The sequence below is a fragment of the Panthera pardus genome, unplaced genomic scaffold, assembly GCF_024362965.1.
Source record: "Panthera pardus isolate Hobbes unplaced genomic scaffold, ASM2436296v1 HiC_scaffold_22, whole genome shotgun sequence".
Lineage (NCBI taxonomy): Eukaryota > Metazoa > Chordata > Mammalia > Carnivora > Felidae > Panthera > Panthera pardus.
This window is the reverse complement of record NW_026526788.1, coordinates 76,180,388-76,205,716: the sequence shown is the minus strand read 5'-3', so window position 1 is coordinate 76,205,716 and position 25,329 is coordinate 76,180,388. Positions and strand designations below refer to the sequence as shown.

At 40.5% G+C, this 25,329-nt stretch overlaps 1 protein-coding gene across 2 annotated transcripts in view; it reads right to left on the bottom strand.

The window, feature by feature from the left end:
* The window catches only part of WDR11 (WD repeat domain 11), a 67,724-nt gene extending 53,980 nt beyond the window's left edge, over positions 1-13,744 (bottom strand). The window contains exons 1-7 of one of the 2 annotated variants that reach the window (XR_002082689.2): positions 13,602-13,743; positions 12,657-12,768; positions 7,250-7,403; positions 6,145-6,318; positions 3,933-4,119; positions 1,054-1,219; positions 512-626 (exon numbers count right to left, since the gene is read on the bottom strand). Coding sequence is in view for 1 of the 2 variants with exons in the window: in XM_019459625.2 (XP_019315170.2) it covers positions 512-626; positions 1,054-1,219; positions 3,933-4,119; positions 6,145-6,318; positions 7,250-7,403; positions 12,657-12,768; positions 13,602-13,687 (994 nt within the window). In the remaining variant the exon portion in view is untranslated. Of the gene's footprint in view, positions 1-511; positions 627-1,053; positions 1,220-3,932; positions 4,120-6,144; positions 6,319-7,249; positions 7,404-12,656; positions 12,769-13,601 lie in introns of both variants that reach the window. The other variant, XM_019459625.2, reaches the window with a different exon arrangement.
* Positions 13,745-25,329: the final 11,585 nt, after the last annotated feature.

Genomic DNA, 25,329 nt, shown 5'->3' with positions numbered 1-25,329 from the left:
GGGAGTATAATAACAAAGGTATTTTACTGGGTCTACTTGTGCTGAAGAAAAATTCACAAAGATAATACCTACTTGGCTCATGGATACAACTGAGAAGGAATTACAAATCATTACTTTCTTTGCTGTGTAGGACGAACACTATTGTAACACCAAGAGATGAATCTTGGGCTTGTGCTTTTTTATGCCTCATATTATGACCATATTCTATTTTTTTTTTTAAGTTTAAGTTTATTTATTTCGAGAGAGACAGAGACAGCATGAATGGGAGAGGGGCACAGAGAGAGAGAGAGAGAGAGAGAGAGAGAGAGAGAGAGACAGACAGAGAGACAGACAGAGAATCCCAAGCAGGTTCTGTGTTGTCAGTGTGGAGCCCGATCCAGGGCACAACCATATTCTACTTCTCAAGGCCAGGATTACCATTAACTCTATGCCTTGGCTGGTATCTAATACATGAAGGTTTATGAAATTCTAAAGAAAAATACATTAATATTATTCTGAGATATAAACTCACCTGGCTCCTCATTTGAAGTGGTAAAAATGCTGTTATAAGATCTTCGAACACGTAAAGTTATGCAACCATTTTCATGTAGGCAAAATAAACCATCTCGTTGAAAGCAGGGTATTACCTTTAAATAGATAATATAATCATTTTTAAAAACACAATAGATTAAAGAGTATATACTGGGAAGCTCAGAACTCATATTTAGAGAATATGGGCAAAAAAAAAAATAAAAGGAAAACAAAAATACACACATAATCTCCAAGCCTTAAACTAAATGAACATTCAAAAACTCCACTTATATACATAAAAAATTTGTCTTTGTCTAGGTAACTTAAATAGTTCAATACTTAGCTCCAGACCAGTCAGAAGAATTTCTAGGGTAAATCAAACCAACTGAAAGTGTAGAAAAATCGGAATATACGACAACATTGTTAATTTCTAAATAAACAGAAAAGAAAAGGTGGAACTAAGGACATTTCTACGATTATGTTTTTTCTTTCTATAACATTCATAATCAACTTTTGGGGATGTAATTTATAAATCACAGATACCTGCAGAAATGGAACTCCCGTTCGTTCTATTGCAATCACACCCACTGTTTGATTCACCTCAAGGTCAAGGATTAAAATCTCTCGAGGATAGAGTAACAACATGTGATTTCTTTTGGAAGGCAGATATGCCAACTGAAGGCAGTCATTGAGAGTTATAAATTCAGCACTGAAAAAAGTAAATGTATTTTAGGCATCAAGAAATGAGTCAAAGACTTTATTCATATCAAAAAAGCTAATAAAATACTGAATTTTGTCCTTTCCACAGAACTGTCAATGTGAATGTACAACTGTTTCCTGAAATGACCAACAGGGACTAGCATCTAAAATTATTTCTCTACTACGTGCCAAAATTCAAATTTATGACAACAATATTGCATAGATTAGAGACATTTCTAAATTTCTGAGAAATTTAAAGTACGACGTCTGTAAGACGGTAGGTGACAAAACTGTACTGGCATTCATAAGAGAGTTTTATTCACTTATTTAAAAGTTTTAAATTTTGTTTACTTTAGAGAGAAAGAGAGCATGAGTGAGGGGAGAGGGGCAGAGAAGGGGAAGAGAATCCCAAGCAGGCTCCATGCTCAGTGTGGAGCACAACGCAGGGCTCGATCCCACAACTCTGGGATCACAACCTGAGCCGAAATTGAGTCAGATGCTCAACCGACTAAGCCACCCAGCCGCCCCAGTAGTTTTATTTTTATTTTGCAATTAGAAGTACCAAACAGGGGCACCTGGGTGGCTCAGTCAGTTAAGCATCCGACTCTTTGGCTCAGATCATGATCTCACGGTCCATGGGCTAGGGCCCCACGTTGGGCCCCGCGCTGAGAGTGAAGCCTGCTTGGGATTCTCTCCTCTCCCCCCAGCTCGTGTGCTCTCTCTCAAATATTTAAAAAAAAAAAAAAAAAAAAAAAAAAAAAGGTACCAAACTGCTGAAATCAAGACTCAGCATCAAAACAAAAATAATTCAGCCAATTAGGGCCCCTGGATCAGGAGTCAATGAACTATCTGTACGGCCTTGGGCAAGTCACTTCCCCTCTGCCTTCATTCACTTTTAAGTGGTCTTAAATCTGTTTTGAAACAAAGTAGGGCATCATATTCACTTATCACAGCATTTTCTTCTGTGTAAATAAAATTAATAAAACTATATAACGATTGCAGAAGACTGTTCAAGAGACTCAAGAATCATTTTAGTCGTGACTTGCATATATTTAATCACAACTTTTCATATTAAACATATTTAAATAGGAATAAACATATAATTATGTGCTATTTTCCTTTTCTATAATGATTAAAATGTTTCAAATTAAAATAAAGTTAGACTAGAGGACTAGAAGAGGGACAGAGCTTGCATTAAAATCCTGGCTCTGCCATTTCCTAGTTGGGCAAGCTTGAGGAACATATTTCAAACAATGTGGAACTCAATTTCCTCACTTATAAAATAGGCACCGTAATGCTGCCCAGAACTGTAGTTGGATATGTAATGATGGATGTGAATGCACCTGGAGTGGTTCTATTCGAAGGGACTAGGAATCCATTTCCCCAAATCATAACATAAAACAATTCAGACTTCAAAAGATGTATTTACAACACAGAATCAAAAAAAAAAAAAAAAATAGAAAATTCTCTTAAGGCATTTAAGGAACAATCTTAAATTATTTCAGCACAGGGTGGGGGATAAATTAGTGAACGTAATCAGCCTATGGCTGAATACATAAAAATGATACTTATATATAAATTCAGAATGTATTTGTAGAGCTATTTGTATTTTACCACATATTTTTTCAGGTAATTAACCATAAAATCTAGAGAGAATAATTTTAGCACATTAAAAATAAGAGCCTTGTTAAAATGAATGCCAAAAAACTGCCAAAGCAATAAAAATATAAGAACAATCATAGCTCTCTAGGGAAAAAAAGGACTAAAATCTATTTCTAATGCATAAAATTAGCTACTTAAAATAAAATTTTATTCCGTTCCAATTTCTGAGATAAACAACAGGTAGCATTTACCAAATAAATGCTTGCTAAGTATCAGCCACTACATTAAGTACTTAAGTTACTGTATCTATTAAGTTACTGTATCTATTAATCCTTACAACGACCATCTAAAATCCTTTAGAACACTGTTTTAGAGATTGGGAGACTGAAATCTGAGCAACATTAAAGAATTTTCTGAGTCACTGTTCCCTAGAATCCTGGCCCTTTACCAGTATAGGAAACATCTTCACATGTATAAGAGAAACACACGTATTTTAATGTTTATTTATTTTTGAGACAGAGAGAGACAGAGCATGAATGGGGGAGGGGCAGAGAGAGAGGGAGACACAGAATTGGAAGCAGGCTCCAGGCTCTGAGCCATCAGCCCAGAGCCTGACGCGGGGCTCGAACTCACGAACCGTGAGATCGTGACCTGAGCTGAAGTCGGACGCTCAACCGACTGAGCCACCCAGGCGCCCCAAGAAACACACGTATTTTAGCAGCTAATGAGACTGCACGGCATTTAAGTCAGGAAAATATATTTAAAATGAAAATCCAGCTTTTTCCCCCAAATTTTTAATGTACTCAACAGCCAACTTTAAAATCTTCATCTTATACTTTCAGAGATAAAAAAAACTGAAGTCAAAAACTGTGATCTGTAAAAATTAGCGGGGGAGAGGTTAGCACAATGAATAGAAGTGAAGGAACCGTGTTTAATGCAGAATCTCCTCTTTGGGGAAGAGACAGAACATTCTCCTCCTGTAAATTCAAAACCAGAAATAAGAAAGGGGGAGGTAAAGGAGAAAACCAGTATAAGCACATCTTCAAAAATGATGCTGCATGAATGGATGGCAGATAAACGGTGAATAGATGAAGGTTATTAGTTTTACACTTGTAACTTACCTAGGTTTCTCTTGAGTAATTAAGATTTTTACTTTATTAAGAGCCTTCTTGGCCCCTGTGGCTGCAGCCAGCTTGTTATGAGCTGGACTGGAGTGTGGGCTGGATATGTAAACTTTTTTCCCAGGGCCCGAGGGAGGCTTGGCTGGAGAGAAGTCTGAGATGAATACAATACCCTCGCTGGTGAGTACTATATTGAGAGAAGCAAAACTCTGATTAAAGTTTAATCAAGTTTAGCGCAGAGTTTTATTCCAATACAAGTCTGAAAGCAAGGTAATGGTAATTTTAGTAATATAGAACTGGCAGTGTAATGTAGTCATAACATAACTGGAATGTTCTCCAAGTTGAAGTCAAACAGGTGGTCCATTACAATTCATCGGAGGCCTCCAAGCTCAGTGTTTTAAATTAATGTTTTATATTAAAACGATACCAGACGGTTGCCGGCAGAAAGAACAAATGTTTGTTCTTCCAAATAAATTCAGTGCACGGACTTTCATTAAAAACCTTTCTTCATTATATCCGTTAACTTCAAAATCCAAAGACTTTTCAGAATATAAAATTCACAGACGAAAAAAAAATCCCATATATAGGAGACTCTACATATCACACGTAGCTAAGTTCAAATATTTGATGTGTTATTAATTTTTTATGATTATCATGAGCTACTCAATCTAAATATATTTCCTTTTTCTTCTGGAGCATCGGACTGAACCTCAGGAAATATGAAAGAGTATTCTTTTTCTCTTTATGTCTAGAGTAAAAATAGAGTGCCAACAATGGCTTACTAAATGAATGTACAGGAAACAGAAGTATTCAAGAAGGCAGCACCACATTTACCAACACAAATTATGCCTTTTTATGACTGAAAAATAATCTCCCTCCAAAACTGGGGCCGTTACAAGGATATCTGAACAGAGAAATGTTGTCTACCCTGGCTTCCTGCAGTGAGGCTGCCTTAAGCACAGAGAGCAAAGAAGTATTCAAGAGTTATGACAGCCTTAGCACATTCAATAGGAGTAAATCAAAGATGTTGGGTGAACTAAAGCTTTGAAATATACAGTGCTTTTATCAACCAAATTACAGAGATGCAGTAAGTTAGCCTGAGGCCTTATCTCCTTTTCAGATGACAGAACTCACTTTCCAAGGTCTCATTCATTCCCCATTTTTATGATGCCCTCCCTCCCCGAGTCGACCAGCTAACGCAGCCCACCCCTGCGTCCCCACGGCACCACACAAACCAGGCAGAGTTCGTGTAGGCACAAGATCATATACACAGATAGAAACAGGCAAAGCCTAACCACACACTACTGGAGCTCCACGGCCACACTGCCCATTTTGGTTTCTGTTTGTACACCCTTCTCTTCCTTCTCCAACACACAAATATACACTCAGTAAGAACACACGCCGGTAGATAAAAGTCACAACTCCGAGTCATTCAAATTCAGGGAAAACATTCTTTACCGCAGCTAATTCCCTTACCTCTCCAGTTTTTGATCAAATATCAAAATGAAGTCTATTCTGACCACTTTGTCTAATCTGACAACCTGCCCATCCCACCCCCCCTTCCCCTTCATTTCCTTTACGCCTGGCATGTAGTGATAGCTCAAGAAATACCTGTCAGATACTGAATAAGGAATCTCTCCTAAATCATTTAGTTACAAAAATACATGTCTGACAACAACTCTAGTTTTTACATCAGCAGCTCAGTGAATTATCAAAAGCGCACTGGCAAAAACAACCTCTGCAAGAAAAAATCCCCTTGGGCTTATTCTGTTCCTCACATGCGTCTGTTTATGGCACTCAAGACACACGGCATGAATTTAAACGGTTTTTTTAAAAGAGGAACTGAATTTGGCCACATACTAAATGAAACTCTTGACTCAGGTTCTTTAAATGTTCCTAGAAAAACAAATTTAATTAAGCCTGAATTAGCATAGCCCAGCAACTCCCTCTCCCTGGCTAATCTAATTCTATTTACGAATTCAACACAGTGAAGGTACAGCTTGCTGATTTAAATTTCTAACCATCAAAATACTTGCAAATGATACGGGATTATGATTTAGTGTCTGTATTAGGAGCTGAAGATATATGGACTTCTCCGCTTGGCTCAGTTGTTTTCACTTTATAGATGTACGATGCGGGTTGTGCATATTTTATGTATATAGTATTAACTATATTACGAAGAACTCATTTTCCACCAGAGACTATTACTCACAAGTTAAATGTGAGGGATCAAAAGGGTCAAAAGAAAAAGAAAGAATGTTATCTGCATAGCTCTTCTTCCACAGTTTGGTGCCGGTATCTGCGTTCCAAAGCACAATATAATTTGGTGGATGGATAGCAAGTAGTAAGTCTCGGGAAGCATCTTGATTCCACAACCACTGAACATCTGTAAAGACCGGATAAAGGCAAAATTCAGAAATCACTTCAGAACTCTTGGCTAATGTATTCTTGACATTTACTTTGTTCTGTTTTTCATAATCCTTAAAATCCCAACTTCCCTTCTCCCTATGTTGCATATATGGGTATTTATGCGAAGAATGAACAGAAAAAGTGCAATTTTATATAAAAATGAGCTGTCTGGACAGTAGAACCTCAAGGTCAACATTTTCAAATTACTTCAAAGAAAATACAAGACAGTTTTCACTAGTCATTACTTAAAACTTTGTGTCTTAGACTGTGCTGGCCATGATCAAGGTCATATTCTCCTAACATTTTTGTGGAATTACTTAACAGAACTTTGCAGAGTTTCAGGTTTATTCTCACAATAATAAACAATAAACATCTAGTTCAGCACCTAGTACAAAACACTCGACAAAACATTTTTAAATGAATTTTTAAAAAATTCATTCAGTCAGGAAAGCCACTCAGTCAAAGCCTGGAATCTAAAGAATACCATATTGGTTTTAAGTCAGTAACATACACAAACAAATGATCTATAGGCAAATGAAAATAAAATGTGGATCATCTCTATTAATAGAAAGTAAGCACTGAGGGCTAATTCAAAACAGCAGTTCAGCCAAGTTTACGTCTGTTATAGCTTAGATTATAATATTGTTTATAGCAGCTTCATTTTTCTCATCATGCTTGACTGAAGTCAATGTTAAAACCAGCACAATTTACAGAAGCACAGATCAGCTGAGATTTGAGGAAACGTACAGAAATACACTGATAAGGAAAAGAAAGCTAGATTCAGGTCAATAGAACAGACTAAACACAATCAAGCGTTAACTGGGAAGTGATGAAATTAAAGGGGGAAAAACCATTCTAAGAGTAAGTGTATTAACACAAACACTTAGCGGAGCACAGACTTTCCTCACCCTGAATAGGTTTGGCATGCTCTTGGATCTCACACTGAGCTACTCCCGCTGCTACATCCCAAACGATGATCTTTCCATTGACATCAGCAGAAGCTAAGCGCAAGGAATATGGTGAGCCAATGTTATGGTGATAATTTTCCCTGGCCCATTTAACCTAGTATCAAGAAGAAATCAAATCAAGTAAATACTTGTACTGGATGAAACTAAACACAATTTTCATAGAACATCAACCAGAACCCCAACTACAGTCTGCACTTATGTTACAAAAATATTTAGAAAGCATAAACAGGAAACTGGTTTCTGTCTCAAAAATCAGACTTATTATTTGTGATGCTTTTTAAGTTGCATTACAATCATAAGATCTAATCATGACAAGACATCTGAAATCCTAAACTGCTAAGTAGAATGGTTTTCCATATTCTCCTCTCCTAATTAAAAGGAGACAACTTAGAAAGACCAAAGCCTTGCAGAGGAAAAAATAGGAAAAAATAAAAGCAAGCAAAAAACCTCTGTCTTTTTCCTAAAATTGGGGAAAAAAATGTTAATTTTTCCTCTTTGAAAAAAAAAAAAAAAAAAAGGAATGCTTCATACCTCAAGCAACATCGTAAGAGAAGAATTTTTAAAATAAAAACCACAAGAATTCTGGCACAAATCAGGTTAATCCTGAGCATTAAATACCGATGGTTAGAGACAGGAATAAAACATATGGTCTTCATTTTGCCCGAAGCCATGGCCTTCCAAGGCCACAATCTCTCCACTGTCCTAGCTCAGCATCCAGCTTGTTTTCTTCAAAGGATTTTCCAAACAACAATTGGTAATTGCTTTATTTACCCTGTTCTGACCTATATCACCAACCCATGAATTGTAAGCTCCACTGGGCAGGATCACACAGGGCTCAGTCATATTGCTATCCCCAGACCTTAACACAGGGCCAAAGATAGTGCTCAGCAAGTATGTGTTTAATAAATGAACCCAAAAGCCACAGAATCTTCCAATATATACATACATAAACATATGCATATAGATACTTGTGTGTATATATACGTAAACACACGTTTATGCCTAATGCTAAGGCAGGGAAGTATGAAACCAATTCCTACAGCATTCACAAAAAAGATGGCAACAAAACATTTCCTGAAGTTTAGTGTTGAGAAGGCTTAAAATTCTACTGTAATACATCTTTTCCTCAGGCCAGAATTTTTTTTAATAAAACGTATGTGTATAAATGTGTACAAGCATACATGTCTGAATGTGCATTTATGTGTATATTTTTGTGTGTATACAGTCAGGACTCATTATTTGCAGATGCTGTGTGAGTTTGCCTCCTCACTGAAATTGATGCTTTTATTTAAAAAAATCAGTATTTGCAGGGCTTTCACTGTCATTCACAGACACATGCACAGGGGTGAAAATTCCCACATAAAACAAAATGTGCTTGTTTCAGCTCTCATAACGCAAACAAGCGTGTTTTTTTTTTTTAATTTATTTACTTTTTAATTTACATCCAAGTTAGTTAGCATATGTGATATAATGATTTCAGGAGTAGATTCCAGGGATTCATCCCCTCTGTATAACACCCAGTGCTCATCCCAGCAAGTGTCTTCCCTAATGCCCCTTACCCATTTAGCCCATCCCCCCCTCCCACCACCCCTCCTTCAACCCTCTGTTTGTTCTCTATAGTTAAGAGTCTTTTACGTTTTGTGCTTTTTCTTGAGGATTTCACTGTTCAAATTCAAAATGGTCCCCAAGCACAGTGCCCAAGTGCTATCTAGTGGTCCCAAGCCCAAGAAGTTGTGATGTGCCTTCTGGAAAAAACACGAGATAAGCTCTGTTCAGGCATGAGCTTTAGTGCTGCTGGCTGTGCGCTCAATGTTAATGAATCAACAAAAACACATATGAAACAAGGTTATATACTGATCAGTAGATGAAAATGTTATGACAGGAGGCTCACAGGAACCTAACCTGTTATTTCCTCTAGAAGTAATCAACATTTCAGTATTCACCAATGTCAGCGTTTGCATCAACTTTACAGAATAAAACTATCATAGATAAGAATTGACCGTATGCATGTATTTAAGTGCTTGAATTCCATTTATGTAAATGCCAAGCAGTGTGTGTGTGTGTGTGTGTGTGTGTGTGTTTAAAATCACCTAGATATATCCTAATCTAACTGCTAAAACTAAGGATAAGGAGAAAATCTTGAAGGCAGCCAAATGAGAAAACATACATTGCATGTAGAGAAATAAAGATAAGAGTTTCTCTCAGAAGTTATGCAATGCTGTGTGTTTGAGTTTGCACATACAGTGGAATATCTTTAAAGCATCATAAGAGAAAAAAACTGATGAAATACCTTTATAGACAAATAAAAGCCAAGAGAATCATCCTATATTAGACATATACCTCAAGAACTTGAAGGAATTTCTTCAAGCAAAGGGAGTATAATACCAGACTGAAACATGGATCCACACAAAGAAGTGAAAACTCCAGAAATGCCAAAAAGATTGGGGAGTAGGTGAGAGAGAGAACCTATTTTTCTCAAAATAAAACCCTGTACCTAACCTCAGACTTAACGGTGAAAGACTGAATGCTCTCCCCCTGGGCTCAGGAACAAGAGTATTTTCTCACCATTCCTATTCATTATAGTAGAGGTCCTAGCCAATGCAATATGAATACGACAAGAAAAAAATAGAAGACATAATAGATTATCAATGAAAAAACTAAACTGTTATCTGCAGATAACATGACTATGTAAAAAGTGTCCCCAGAGCTACTAGGTCTAAAGAGTTTAATAACAAGATCGCACGATACAAGGCATCTGAATTTTTCCCTACTTCACATTATATATAAAAACTAATTCAAAATGGATTATGAATCTATATCTAAGAGCTAAAACTTTAGAATTTCTTAGAGGAAAACAAAGGTGTAAATTTTAACAACAGAAAAAACAAGAAAAAATGGACATATTGGACATCAAAATTAAAAACTTTCATGTTTGGGGCACCTGGGTGGCTCAATCGGTTGAGTGTCCAACTTCGGTTCAGGTCATGATCCAGTTTGTTCGTGAGTTCAAGCCCCGCACTGGGCTCTGTGCTGACAGCTTAGAGCCTGGAGCCTGCTTCAGATTCTGTGTCTCCCTCTCTTTGCCCCTTCCCTGCTCATTCTCCGTCTCTCAAAAAATGAATAAACGTTAAAAAAATAATAATAAAAAAAAACTTTCATGTTTTATGGGACACTATCAAGAAAGTGAAAGACAACTTACAGAACGAGAGAAAATATTTACTAACCATATATCTCCTAAGAGACTTCTATGTAGAATATATAAAGAATTCTAATAACTCCATAAGAAGATAATACAGTTTTAAAATGGGCAAAGGACTAAAATAGACACTTCTCAAAGAAGATATACAAATGGCCAATTAACACACGAAAAGATGAAAAGATGTCCAACATCATTAGTCACTAGGGAGATGCACACCAAAACCACAATGAGAACCACTTCATACCCAGGAGGATGGCTACAATCAAAAGGACAGAGAAAAACCAACATTGCTGAGGATGTAGAGAAATTGGAATCCTCATATACTGCTAATAGGAATGTAAAATGGTGCAGCCTCTTTAGAAATAGTCTGGAAGTTCCTAAACAAGTTAAACACAGAGCTACCATATGAGTCAGCAATTCCACTCCCCAGTATGCACCCAAGAGAAATGAAAACACATGTTTGCATGAAAACTTGTACATACAGGTTCATAGCAGCATTATTCCTAATACCTAAAAAGTGGGAAATACCCATATGTCCATCAATACATGTGGTATACTCAGAGTGGAATATTCTTCAGCAATAAAAAGGAACGGAGCACTGAAACGTGCTAAAACATGGATGAACCTTGAGTGAGAGGTGAAAGAAGCTAGGCACAAAAGTCCACATATTGTTATTCCTTCATTTATATGAAATGTCTAGAATAGGCAAATCTACAGAAACTATTTTACTGGATGCCTAGGGATGAGGAAACGAAAGATCAGAGGCAGCCACTAATAGGTACTGGGTTTCTATTCAGTGATGAAACTGCAGCGATGGCTACACAATTCTATGAACATATTAAAGACCGTGGATATTGTACACCATAAATGGGTGAATTTTATGGTAGGAGTATCTCAATAAAGCTATTACCAAACAAACCCAAACCCCCAAACCTCTAGCTCTAATCCTCTCCCTCAAAATTTCAGGTCACTAGAATTCAAAAGTCAAGTGCACCAGGCATCTGAGACTTTGCATGCTGAAAATTTAACTCACTGATTTCATACCTATTCACCTGGTCATAGCAACATCATTCCCTTATTCAGAGAGAACTTGGAATCATTCTATAGCTTCGACTCTCCTTAAACTGACTACTATAAAGGCTATCAAGTTTTTTGTTGTTTTTTTTTTTGAGGAAGAAAATCCCAAGCAGGCTCCACGTTCATGTAGAGTCCCACGCGGGGCTCAATCCCACGACCCTGAGATCATAACCTGAGCTGAAATCAAGAGTCAGACTCTTAAACCGACTGAGCCACCCAGGCACCCCTATCAAGTTTACTTCTTAAGCGGCTCCTGAATAGGACTCCTTCATGCCTTGGCTTAATCTTAGGCCCTTCGAATTTCCTGCTAAAATTATGGCAAAACTCTCCTAAACGATCTCCCTGCCCCATCTTGCCTTTTCTCCAAGAAATCCTGCACTGCTGCCAGAGTAAGTTTTCCCAAGATGCCAATAGGACCTTATCAACTGACTACTTAAAAATCCTAATTCCGTGAGAACCTTGAAACACTTGCGGGACGGATGAATTTCTCTGGCTGCCTCCTCTTCGATCACCCCTTTAAGCGTATCCCCACTTTTAGCCATCTTTACACACCTACTTACCTTTGTGCCTATCCTTCCTTTTTCCTGGGGTGCCTCTTCCCCAATTCCTCACTTGCTAATGACGGCTGACCAGTCCCTAAACTGGAAAGACTTGTGACTCTCCCCAGATCCCAAAACTAGGTGATAGGTAGCTCCTTTGTCTTTCCACAGAGTTCACTTATCAAACTGTATTTGTGTTTTCATTGTTCCTCATTAGACAATGAATTGCTTGAGGGCTTTCATCTGTAAATGCTTAGCATATGCTAAGTGCTCAAATCTTGGCATATACTAAGTATTCTGGTAAATGGTAGAATTGGTGTTGACTGTTAGCTTCAAAATCACCTAAGAGCTAGTATCTAAAAGCTCATCTAGGATTGCCATTTATACCCCGATAAATTATCATATTTAAAAGCTATTCAACATTTATACTGTTATACATACAACATTTATATATGACTTGATGAGAATCTAGTGGTATTTAAAACTTCTGAATAGACAATACGTTATAGGGTGAAAGTGGAATTTGACTTACCTTGACCACATCAGCTTTATGTTTTTCTAAAACTTGAAGAGTTTGAGCAGTATTGGAATCGATCACTACTACAAGCGAGTGACATCCATAAGCAATTAAACCTTGCCAGCCCCTAACAAAACAGTGACATGAAAACTTAAGTACAAAACAAAGACTTAAGTTCTCTCTTGCCAAGAGACGTGCTAAAATAAATCGCAAATCTAATATATACTACCATTAACAAAATTATTATTTAAGCATAAAGGTCAGTATTTTACCTTATCTCATTTAAATAAAACGTCTAGCTAGCTTGAAAATGTTGACATTTGTTTTGCACTTGGATAAAAAAAAGTTTCTAAGAGACATGCGTATACAGCCGTAAGCATGTATAAGGCAACACTGGACAGACAGGAGGTTTCAGTCCTCTGGCTAACGTGCCGTACAGAATTTTGCTTTATGCCTCAGGGTTCACGGTCGGAGTTGCGGTGCTGGTTTACAGTGGAAAGGTAAAGGTGAGATGACAGGTAAGGAAACAGGCGCCTCGTCTGGCAAAGCTGTTGAATAGCTACAGGTAAGAAACAGGTATAAGACACAGAAGGAAGACACAAATTGGGGAAGAGAAAGTGGGCAGGGGAATTGATGGCGGAGGGAGACCAGCTGGAGGTCGGCGGCGAGGGAAAGAAACGAGAAGGGGATGGGGGCGAAGGTGCGGGGCGAAAGAGCAAAAAGCAAGAATTTGGGAGAAACGGGGCAACTCTGTTTGCACAGGGAGGGCTCGCCCGTGGGGCATTTACTCCTTTTATAGGAACAACAAAAACCCAGCATGAAAAGAAAGTCTCTAGCGTGAAGGCAGCCCCCCCGGCTTGGCGAGGCCAAATTAACCAGGGGGGTGAAATCTCTCGTTCTTTCCCCTTCCCCTACACACTCCTGGCCGAGCCCGGCCGCCTCGGAGCGCGGCGCCCTCACCAGTCCACCGCCGCCTTGTTGTGAGCATTGAGGGCCCCGGTGAGGGTGCGCGCAGACACCTTGAAGTTCACCGTGAAGGGCAACATCGCCTCGGCGAAACCCCGGCCCTCGGCGCCCACCGGCAACCCGGAAGCGGCGGCCACTGCGCTTCCGTTCCAAGCAGAGTCCGGGTGGCTCCTTGAGCGCCGCCGTTTGGTTCCGTCGGATGCAAGGTCCCACCACCTTGGATTCCGCGGTTCAGCCTCCTTCAGGGTCCGGCCGCCCAGGTCCGGGCTGCCTGTCCCTGTGGGGGCGGGGCTGCTTTCCATGACGTCTGTTTGCTTTGCCGTGGGGGCAGCATTGGCCTCTGTGCCCTGCTGGAAATCGTGAAAAGCAAGGGCTGAAAGCCCCACTTAGCCTTTCTGACTTTGATCTGTTGATTTAGGACAGCTACCAAATGCCAAGCCCTGTCCTAGGCATCTGCAGTGTAGCCAAGAAGAAACCGTCCCCGCTCTCAAGAAGTTTATAGGACAAACATAGGAATAGGACTGGGATATAGGAATACAAAATGGATACAATGGATGAGATGAGGGGCGCCTGGGTGGCTCAATCGGCTCAGGTCATGATCTCGCGGTTTGTGAGTTCAAGCCTCGCGTGGGGCTCTGTGTTGACAGCTCAGAACCTGGGGCCTGCTTCGGATTTTCTGTGTCTCCTTCTCTCTCTGCCCCTTCCCTAGTCATGCTCTGTCTCTCTCTGTCTCTCAAAAATGAATAAACGCTAAAAAAAAATTTTTTTAATAAAAATAAAAAAAGAATGGATGAGATGAATGGCTCTGATATACACAATTTCTAAATACGGAGAACACTGCGTGTCTGGTCTTGAAAATATTTGAAACAATACATTACCCCTGAGGCCACCTGTCAATTTGCGGGCTTGTTGGGGTGGCTTTCATTGTGCAGTTTTTCCTCTGCGGCTCTCCTTTAAATCAAACTCCATCTCTCTCTCTCTCTCTCTCTCTCTCTCTCTCTCTCTCTCTCCCCCTCTCTCCTCTGTGCTCAGCACATCATCTGCACTGTTGATCAGTAAGAAGAGGTTTGTAAAGCAACTAAAGCATTTATTTGGGGTTTTAGGGATTGTAATCCATGGGACATAGGATCCACTCAAATCAAAAATATGCTCTAAATTGCCAGGGAGCCGGAGTGCACTCTTATAAAGGGGAAAACAGCAAGGTTCCATAGCTTGTTTTGAAAGAATTAAAATTGGTGCTGGCAGAGTTTACACTGATCATCTGATACACGATCGGCTATGTAGCTAACAAGTGTTGCATTCTTTTTATTTTGGCTCAAAATAGAAGGATGTATTCCCGGAGGTGGTGAAGTTGCAACTGACAAAAGTCAAAAGTTCCTGGTATTCTGAGGATTCAAACAGGAGAGGTGCCCAGGTCTTACCACTTCCATTCCACGACCTTTGCCACTCTGTTCAGAGCGACTCTCTTAACAGCCCTGACTTTATTTTGAGTCTTTGCCATGCCCTTTACTGTAAGATTCAACATGATTTCTTTCCAGGAATAATTTTTGTCGATGTCTCTTTTTTCCCCAATGCATTCAACACAAGGTACAAAACAATTGGTAATTTTTGTGTCCATCTTATTGCTCTTAGAAAACAATGTTCTCAAAGATCACCTCCAATACCATCTCAGCTGTTAAAGCCAATGAACTCCTTTTTCCTTCTAGTTGCTCTCTGGCAAGTGTTGCTGCTTCCCTTCCCGCCCCACATCCTTCCCTACTGATGCTTTGGGGGGCATCCAGAGGTGCCAATACCCATAGGTCTACATTTATCACCCCCTTATTGCACATCTTTGATGTTTCCTATGACAGAGATTGCTACTTGGCTCCCAAAATTCATTCTCCTGTTCTTTCATAGAAACAGAACCACAATTTGCATCTGAGCACATTTTCACGCCATTCAATGAATATATATCCCAGCTTCCCTGACAACTAGATCCAGCCATGAGGCTAAATTCTGGCCAATGTGATGTAAGTCAACGTATTGTGTAGTGACCTCTGAGAAACCACTCTTCTGTGTTATTTCAATATATATACTCCACGTGATTTTCATCCCTGTACGCTTCTGTCTAACAGGGAAAGTAACACGTTTTTAGGCAACTGTAATACAGGGGAATAAATTCGTCCTCGTAGACTTAGAACTCCTTTGAGAAAGGGACCAAATTCCAATCTTTCTTTCTCTCCAATGCCAAACACTTCTCAGGCATGCAGTTGGTCCTCAATAAATGACTAAGGGAGCAGGAGCTTTAAGTGGCCATAAGCATAAGGCCAATCAGGTTTCAGGTGACAATGAGGAGTCAGTGATGGCACTCACAGACAGAGAGGTGCAGCAAGTGACCCTCTTGGAGGAAGAGGGATTCACTAGTTTAAATCTGTAAGCTACCTTGAGGACATGAATGTTAAATATTCAGGGCAAGGATGGATGACCAGCCGGGGCTGGGATAGCAATACGTCTCCCATGGTACAAAGTGTGAATTAAATATGTTAATGGGTTTCTATGGCCTTCTCTGAAGCATCTGTCTTGGCCAGTGTGGCGACAGAATATTGGACACACTGGACTATTGATCTCTTCAATAGGACAGAACCTGTGCTCCTCTCCCATGCCTGAAAAACTAATTTCACCCCATGCCCATGCCAGGAGACATCAGCTCCAAAGCGTGGTAATAGGGCCCAGAGCATCCTTCCACTGCTATATCATTTGCATCCCTGAACTAGAACAATTTTTCTCTCTTTCTTTTAAAGCTGGTGGAGATAAGAGTACAGATGACCCTTGAACAACACAAGTTTGATGCAGAGTTTTTTTTCCAGCAGATATAGTACTATAAATGTATTTTCTCTTCCTCATGATTTTCTTAATATTTTCTTTTCTTGGGGCACCTGAGTGGTTCAGTTGGTTGAGTGTCCTACTCTTGATTTCAGCTCAGGTCATGATCCGAGGGTCCTGGGATCGAGCCCCATGTCAGGCTCCAGGCTGAGCATGGAGCCTGCTTAAGATTGTCTCTCTCAGGGCACCTAAGTGGCTCAGTCGGTTAAGGGTCTGACTTCGGCTCAGGTCATGATCTCATGGTCCGTGGGTTCGAGCCCTGCATCGGGCTCTGTGCTGACCGCTCAGAGCCTGGAGCCTGCTTCGGATTCTGTGTCTCCCTCTTTTTCTGCCCCTCCCCCACTTGTGCTCTGTGTGTGTGTCTCTCTCTCTCTCAAAAATACATGAAATGACAAAAAAAATTTAAAAAAAGATTGTCTCTCTCTCCCTCTGCCCCTCTCCCCTGCTCATGCTCTCTTGCTCTCAAAATAATAATAACAATAATAATAATAATAATAATAATAATAATAATAAACTATTATTTTTTAAATTATTTTCTTTTCTCTGGCTTACTTTATTGTAAGAATACAGTATAGAATTCGTACAAATACACACATTTGTATTAATCAACTGTTTATGTTATTGGTAAGGCTTCTGGTCAACAGTGGGCAATTAGCAGTGAAGTTTGGGGGATTCAAAACTTATATGCAGCTTTTCAACTGCATAGGGGGTTGGCCCCCAAGCCCCTCATTGTTCAAGGGTCAAGTGTATATTGCTGATATCTCTGATAGCTATTCCCCTCTGGTCGGGGGAAGCAGAGAAAAGTGATGAAGATGGAAATCATGATAACTGAACACTTACCTCATGAACTTTCCAAAGTCACATCAGAAAGAGCACTGCGGTGGCACCCGGGTGCCTCAGTCAGGTAAGCATCCAACTTGTGACTTCGGCTCAGGTCATGATCTCACAGTTCGCGAGTTCAAGCCCCGCATCGGGCTCCGCGCTAACAGCGAGGGGCCTGCTTGGGATTCTCTCTCTCTCTCTCTCTCTCTCTCTCTCTCCTCCCTCTGCCCCCCTTTCAAAATAAATAAATAAACTTTTAAAGTAACTTTTTTGAAAGAAAGAAAAAGAAAAAGAAAGAGCACTGAGTAAATATATCTGAGCATGGATGGAGATGTTGACAATGAAGCCAATACCTTACTGCTGACACTCATAACGTGTCAGATACGATGATCTACCTTTTACCTGTATAATCTCACTTAATCATCTCAAAGTCACAAGATTATGATCACCAGCATCCTATGGATGACAAAATTAAGACTCACAGAGTGATTTGAAGTTACACGGCCAACAGAAAGCAGAGCCAGCATTGGAGCCCAGGTGAGTCTGATTCCAAAACTCAAGCTTCTGACTACTGGCGGTACCATGCTGCCCCCCACCCCACCCCCCCATGCCACAACCCACTCCACAGCCCAGGTGCAACGAATTCTAGCTGCCTGGGAAGCACCGGATTAAGCAACAACAACACAGATTTATACAGATAGAATGCATATACCCTAGAATTCATTTCTTTAACTTGCACAATTTGCCGATGTTCCCAGAGCTTTGCAACCATCACCACAATTAGTTTCAGGATGTTTTCATCGCCTCATAAAGGAAACTTGTACCCGCTAACAGTCACTCCCCATATTTCCCCAACCTGCCTGCCCCCCTTCCCATCCCTAGGCCACCACATGTCTCCATAAGCATGTCTCTTCTGGACATTTCATATAAATGGGATCATATACCACGTGGCCATTTGTACCTGACTTCTTCCTCTTGGCATCATGTTTCCAGGATTTGTTTAGGTTGAAGCATGTGTCAGTACTTTATTCCTTTGCATTCTCGAAAAACATTTCATAGTTCCAATGTACCACTTTTTATTTATCCATTCATCTGTTGATAACCAGTTGTGTTGTTTCCACTTTCCAGCTGCTATGAACATTCCTGTACGCTTTTTTGTGTGAACGTGTCTTCATTTCTCTCGTGTGTATACTGAGGAGTGGAGTTGCTGACTCATGTCGTAACTCTATGTTTAACTTCTTGAGGAACCGAATGACTGTTTCCCAAAGAGGAAACATTCTCATCAGCAGTATAAAAATTCCAATTTCTCATCATCTCTACCAACATTAGTTATCTCTGTCTTTTTTTTTAAATTATTATAGTCATTCTAGTAGATGTGAGGTGGTTTTGATTGGTATTTCCCTAATGGTTAACGCTGTTGAGCACCTTTTTATGTGCTTATTGGCTGTTTATGCATGGTCTTTGGAGAAATGTCTTTTCCCATCCTTTGCTCAGTTTTAAATTTGGTTATTTGTCTTTTTACTACTGAGTTACAAAAGTTCTTATATACACTAGACACAGTCTCTTATTAGACTTGAAAAAAAAATTCTCCTGTTCTATGTCCTGTAGGTGACAACATAGACTCTGAGCCACTTGGTTGAGCAAATATTGCCAATAAGTTTAAGGACTGTCGCCAAGATCTTATTTCCAAAACTAAGAAAGATAGTGGTGGCCTGGTTCTGGCGTAATTGTGGAAAAAGGGAAAGGAACATAATTCTGGTTGCTAAAACAATGTGTGTAAGAACACGATACACTTCCAGGAATAATGAAATTAACTGAAGGGAAAATTTGTGGATCGTTTTTTATTTCCTTTTTTTCTCCTTTTATATTTCACCATTTGTGCAGCTGTAACTTGCGTTTTTGTTTTCACTCATCCCACTCAAAATGGCAGGATAATGAACAACTTCAGGAACACTGTTGGCGGTCCTGCTCAATTCCTGACCTTCACACTTGGCCAAATGCCTTCTAGCACTTCTGTGTCCACAAGTCTGTGGAAACCATGCCCCGAATGTAATCCTTTGCAGATCTTTTTTAATGCCTTTCCAGTACGAATACCGGGTCCCATTTGTTGAGGTTTGAACCACGTGTTAGACAGTGAGCTGAGGACTTTCCATGTTAGCTAAGCCTTTTCCGTTCTTTAATTCTCATGCTGGATTTTCTTCTCCTGGCCCTCCTCTCCTGGGAGAGTCCTGGACAGTTATCATCAGTAATAGAAGGGCCTTTGCTGTGACCCTGGACAGATTACTTGACCTCATTAAGCTTCCTTTTTTTTCCTTCTATTATTTACAGGGAGAGGAGTAACTGTTCTTAGATGATTAAAAGCATTACCTTAGACGACATATTTTAAAAGCCCAACATAACACTTAGATTCCTAAGCACCTCACAGAGTTTGGGGAATAAATCTAGGCCTCCTGTTTTCATTGACGGCACTGGCCCATCGAAGCTGTAACACCTTGCATTTGAAGAAAGCTCTTCCCTCTTTAAGGTGCACCTGGCAAGAGAAGTAGCGATAAGAATTTGGATGAAAGTGGAGTTGAATTTGCTGTCAGTCATCAGGACACCAAAACCACAGTGGCCAGCTTTAAACAAAGCCTTACCGGGTCCCCACAGTGAACACATCAGACAGTGTTTGGAAATCACAGCTCTGGACAGACCATGCTGACGTTGGCTACAGGGGCCAAATCAACACTTTCTAAAAGGTGAGGGTGTCCTGACACAGCCAAAGACACAGGCTGTTTGAGCTGTCAGGCAAGCCCTGACCTGTGCTCCCCACCAGGAGCCATAGGTAGGGACAGCAGTCCTGTAAACCACATCCTGCCTACTGCACCAAATACTGCTTGGGTCTCACCTCTGGTGGTCACAGGTATTGACTTTATTTATTTTTTCTTAACATCTATTTACTTATTTTGAGAGAGAGAGAGCGAGAGAGAGCGAGCAGGGGAGGGGCAGAGAGAGAGGGAGACAGAATCCCAAGCAGGCTCTGAGCTGTCAGTGCAGAGCCTGATGCAGGACTTGGATCCATGAACTGTGAGATCATGACCTGAGCCAAAATCAAGAGTCAGACACTTAGCCCACTGAACCACCCAGCCCCCCGCCCCACCAGGGATTGGCTTCTAAATGAGGGGGGTCTACAGCCTGAATGCCTTTCAGAATGATGTTACCTAGTGTCTCTTCCAGGCCTAGATCCCTTGAGTGCCGTTCTCAGGCTGTGTCCTCACTCAAAACCTTCTCTGGACATTGGTTGCTCAGCCCCCCACCAACTATGGCACCAATATGTGCCAAGACTTTTATTGCACTTGTTTTGTTATTTTCCTTATAACATTGGTATTTTAAAGTTTATTTATTTTGAGAGACAGAGAGTTGGGGGAGGGGCAGAGAGCAAGAGCGAGAGAGAAAGCGAGAGAGAGCAAGAGAGAGAGAGAGAGAGAGAGAGAGAGAGAGAGAGAGAGAGAGAATTCCAAGCATGTTCCACACTGTCAACACGAAGCTCGATGTGGGGCTCAAACTCATGAACCATGAGATCATTACCTGAGCCAAAGTTGGATGCTTAACCACAGAGGCACCCAGGTGCCTCTAGAACATTGATATTCTAACTTGATCATCTCTTTATTATTTAAACAAAAGCACTTGAATTCCAAACTAAACCTGTTTTGTTAGCGGTGGGTATCACCAACCCCATGTTCTAGATGAAGGAACTTGGCCTCAAACAGGATCAGTGACTTACCCAAGATCACACTTCCGGCCAGTGGCATAGGGGAACCTCCACCAGGTCTTCTCACTCCAAACCCTGGCATCTTCCAGGATACAGAGCTGCTCCACATCAAATGTAGGGATGGTTGTGAAATTCTCCAGGGGATGGAATGAGGCCTTAGCACAGTCAAAACATTTGAAAAGAAAAGCACCCAGTTATGTGGGCAAAGTCAGAAGGGGAGTGGGTGACTGGCCAAATGGGAGGGAATTCCGGGCTGATAGCCTAGACTTGGTATCTATTCAACTTTCCTCGGATTTTTCCTTAAACACCTTCTGCCCACCCCTTACTTTGTTGAGAAGGATCATCAATCTGATTATTTGGCTACTGTCCTTACTGATCTCCTTTCATGTATACATACTACAGGTACGGGGAGCTTGGGTGGCTCAGTTGGTTAAGCTTCTGACTCTTGGTTTCAGCTCAGGTCATGATCTCATGGTTCCTGAGTTCAAGCCCCATGCCGGGCTCCACGCTGACAGTTTATTTGAGGTTTACTTGACTAAAGGATGTTTCTGAGAAGCGCAGTCCTGATGAAATGGATTTCTTCCAGGTAGGTCATGTGAGGGATGTGCTTCTCTTACACGGTCAGCACAGGAGGGGTGGTTGGATGCTCAGATCAGGAGTGCTTTACAGTTAGACAGTCAGGCAGGCGAGAGTTCTGGTCTGGCCCTGCCACCCTGAGCCCTGTGACTGTGGGTGATTTTAGGGCATAAAAATACTGCATGTAAGATTCTCCAATGTAATAATGGCTGTCCTGGCTATTAAGGATGAGGACCCTTGTCGCCCTTTGCCTCTCAGTGGCCCATTCTGGCCCTTTATCTCTTTCCAGCTGGTCTCCGTAATTGACCTGCCAGCATATCTCATTCTGAGGCCGCTTGGGTTCTGTTAGTGTGTGTTCATCCAGTTATTGGCTGTTTTTTGAAAGGAAGAATAAACTAGAAAGGGCTTTCTTATTTGATTTCTTCATCAATTTTATCAGTCCAAATAAACAGTGCCTTTAACAATGTGGTCATAGAACAGCATTTCATAAACTAGATTAACCTAACAAGATTGTATCTGGTATATGACCATGATTTCGGGGGGGGGGGGAAATGATTCTATTGATTTCTTCTCTTAACGAGCTTGAACTTTGGTGGAAGTGGAGTGTGAGATGCTCTGACAGGTTTAAGGTCTTTTTGATGTCGTCTGGTCTTTCACAGAATCTACTAATTGTTGCAATTAAAAATAAATGCCAGTTTTCTTCTGTGAACTTTGAATCTCTGAGTGTTATGCTTGTGTTTCTGCCCAGGGCAGATGAACGACTTATAATTCAAATCTACCCTGTAATGAAGCTTGAGTGTGGACAGGCTGAATCAAGAGGCTGAGATGACAGCAGAAAACCAAGGGGCCTCACAGCACTCAGACCTGTACCAAAAGTGTTTGTTCAGAACTATCTTGTTTTACTCTTTTGAAATATGAAGAACAATATAATTTTTAGAAATGTATCTGTAACTTTCATTTGCTAATGTTTTTATTTTTATTTACACATTTTCTCCCAGTTGTTCAAATGAAGATGTATTTTACATAGTTGTGTAACACACATACATCTTGTCAATCTTTTCCTTTGAACATTCTATCAAAATTATATTTATAATATTTATGTAGTCATCATTATCATTTGAATGATTTCACAATATTTGGTAGAGTGGATTTATTTAACTAGTCTACCCTTCCTTGCCTGATACGTAAGTTATTTCCATTTTGTTAAAATGTTTATTTTTGAGAGGAGGGAGGGGCAGAGAGAGAGGGGGACAGAGAATCTGAAGCAGGCTCTGCACGGACAGCACAGAGCCCAACGTGGGGCTCGAACTCACGAACTGCGAGATCATGACCTGAGCTGAAGTCGGATGCTCAACTGACTGAGCCCCCTATTTCCAATTTTTTAAATAATGAAGATAAAAAACTACAGTAAATATCTTTATGCTTACAGTTGGTTTTAATTCTATTATTCACAGGAGTGAGTATAACTATCTTCGTTTTACTAAAAATTTCTAAATCATACAACAAATAAATGCTTATTGTAGAAAGCATGGAAGTTTCAGAAAAGCATAAAGACAAAAAAAATTAAGTATATGGTCACTGGTAGGATTGGCTTCTTGTAAGTGACTATGTCTTCCTTTTAAAATGCATACGTTTTATTTTTCAGAAAATTGAGATCATACTATAGGTGATATTTTTACTCTTCTCTTTCCCACTCAATAACCAGATACAATCATTTGTAAATATTTTCCCCTCAGTAACCAGATACGATCATTTGCAAATATTTTCCTAATTTAATCTGCCCTTTATTTTGTGATTTTTTTTTATAATACAGAAATTTAACAGTTTTTAATGGAATAGAATGCGCTGCCCACTGTATGCCCTTCTCATATGATAAAAGCATGTCTTTCATTGCTTGACTGCCCCATTTCCATTTGACAACGTGGTGTTCTAGATCGGTCGTGGCATCGCTGCGTCTAGGCCTGATGTCAGTCACAGAAGCTAATGAAAAGGAGCCATTTTTGAAGTCCTCAGGTGATGAGCCAGGTGCCAGCCCTGGGAGGTGCCAGCCCTCCTCCCCTCTCACCCTGCTTCTCTCAGTGGTCTGCTCAAGTTCCCAAGAGGGCTTTGGTATAGTAGGAGCTGAATCCCAGAGTCTGCACTCACTGTCTACACGGACCCTGCAGGGAGCCTGGGCTTCACAGCCTCACCTAGATGTCAGTCATTCAGCCCCACAGCTGGGAGACTGGTTCAGGTAGCAAGGGACAGCCACCAGACCCACATATCTGCCTCAAGACGCACCTAGCTGGGTGCTTGCCAAACAAGCCAATTAATGACAACGTGGCGCCTTCCTCTGAAGGATGCTCTCTTGAGGGCCAAGTTAATGCTCAGGGGTTTCCAGCCAAGGAAAGTCACATCTGACTTCGCTATGTGTCACATCTGTCTCATTTGCATGAAGGGTTTCAACAGACAGTAGAGAAGGAAGACGGTCATTAATCTTCTCATGGCAGAATGTAGCAGTTATAAAAGTCAATTCTCTGCAGGATCGGGCTGAAATTTCACTTAAAACATTTTTAAAAGGGAGAACCACTAGGATTCTTGGATAATTGTAGAAAGGAGCATTCTATAAAGCTTGATGAGCTAAATAATGCGGTTTATTGAGAAGCAGTTTGGTAAATGGAAATTCGTGCTTCTGATTAGATATGTTATATATATATATATATATATATATATATATATATATATATATATATATGTATAAAATCACAAATATAAAAAATATATATAAAATGTTTTAGCTCCGACCATAACTTGCCATGTGGTAAATGGCAGTGATATTAAAATGTTCTCATTTTAAGTCTTGCCTTTCCTAGCTGAGCGCTCTCTGGGGGCTCTGGAAGTGGGGGATGTGAGTTACTGCTGAGAGCCCGAACAGAGAGGTGAATAGAGCAACCATTATCGAAGACGTTTATGGTGTCTATGATTGAGGACTCCATCGCTTCCCTGCTTTAGTTAGCCCATAAGAACAGTCTTTACATGGTAATATGTTCGTGTCGGGGTTATACTGCCATTGCAGAATTTGCATTAGGGCTCATTAATCTACAACAGGAGGTAGTAGGTGCTTTACTATGAAATTTAATGATTCAAGGAAGTGATAATAACACAACATCAGATTTTAAACTGTAGGGGAAATTCTCCATCCCTGAACAGTACCTTTTCTTCTAAAACAGTGTTTCAGGTAGTGTAAAACATTTCCCTTATGCTCTGAAAACTGTATCCCGATGCTCACCTCCATCAAGTCTATCCTCCAGGGCAATGCTCTCCCTTGACCACTGCCCTTCTCCCCCTTCCCTCCCTCATCCATCCTCATTCAATGTCACACGTGTTCACAAAGCATTTGCCAGGGTCGGTGCTACGGGGCCAGCTGGTGGCCATCTTACTTGTCCATCATTGCTGGGGCTACAGCAGTGAGGTGCCTCGTGGACCTCCCTGTCAACCAAGGTCATGTCTCTTGTCTCCCACTGCTGGGTCTTCGCTTACCCTGTTCCTTCTGTCTGAGACACCGAGTCGTCTTTCTTTGACTGGCTCTTCCTCCTCTCTTGAAAAATCAGATCTGGTATCTTCCTCTCGGGGAGGTCTTTCTGGAATCTCCAGATTCACCATTTTCACACTGTCGTATTTTTTCTTTTAAAGAAGGGTATTTCCTATGTTCTTCTCATTATATAAGTAGCA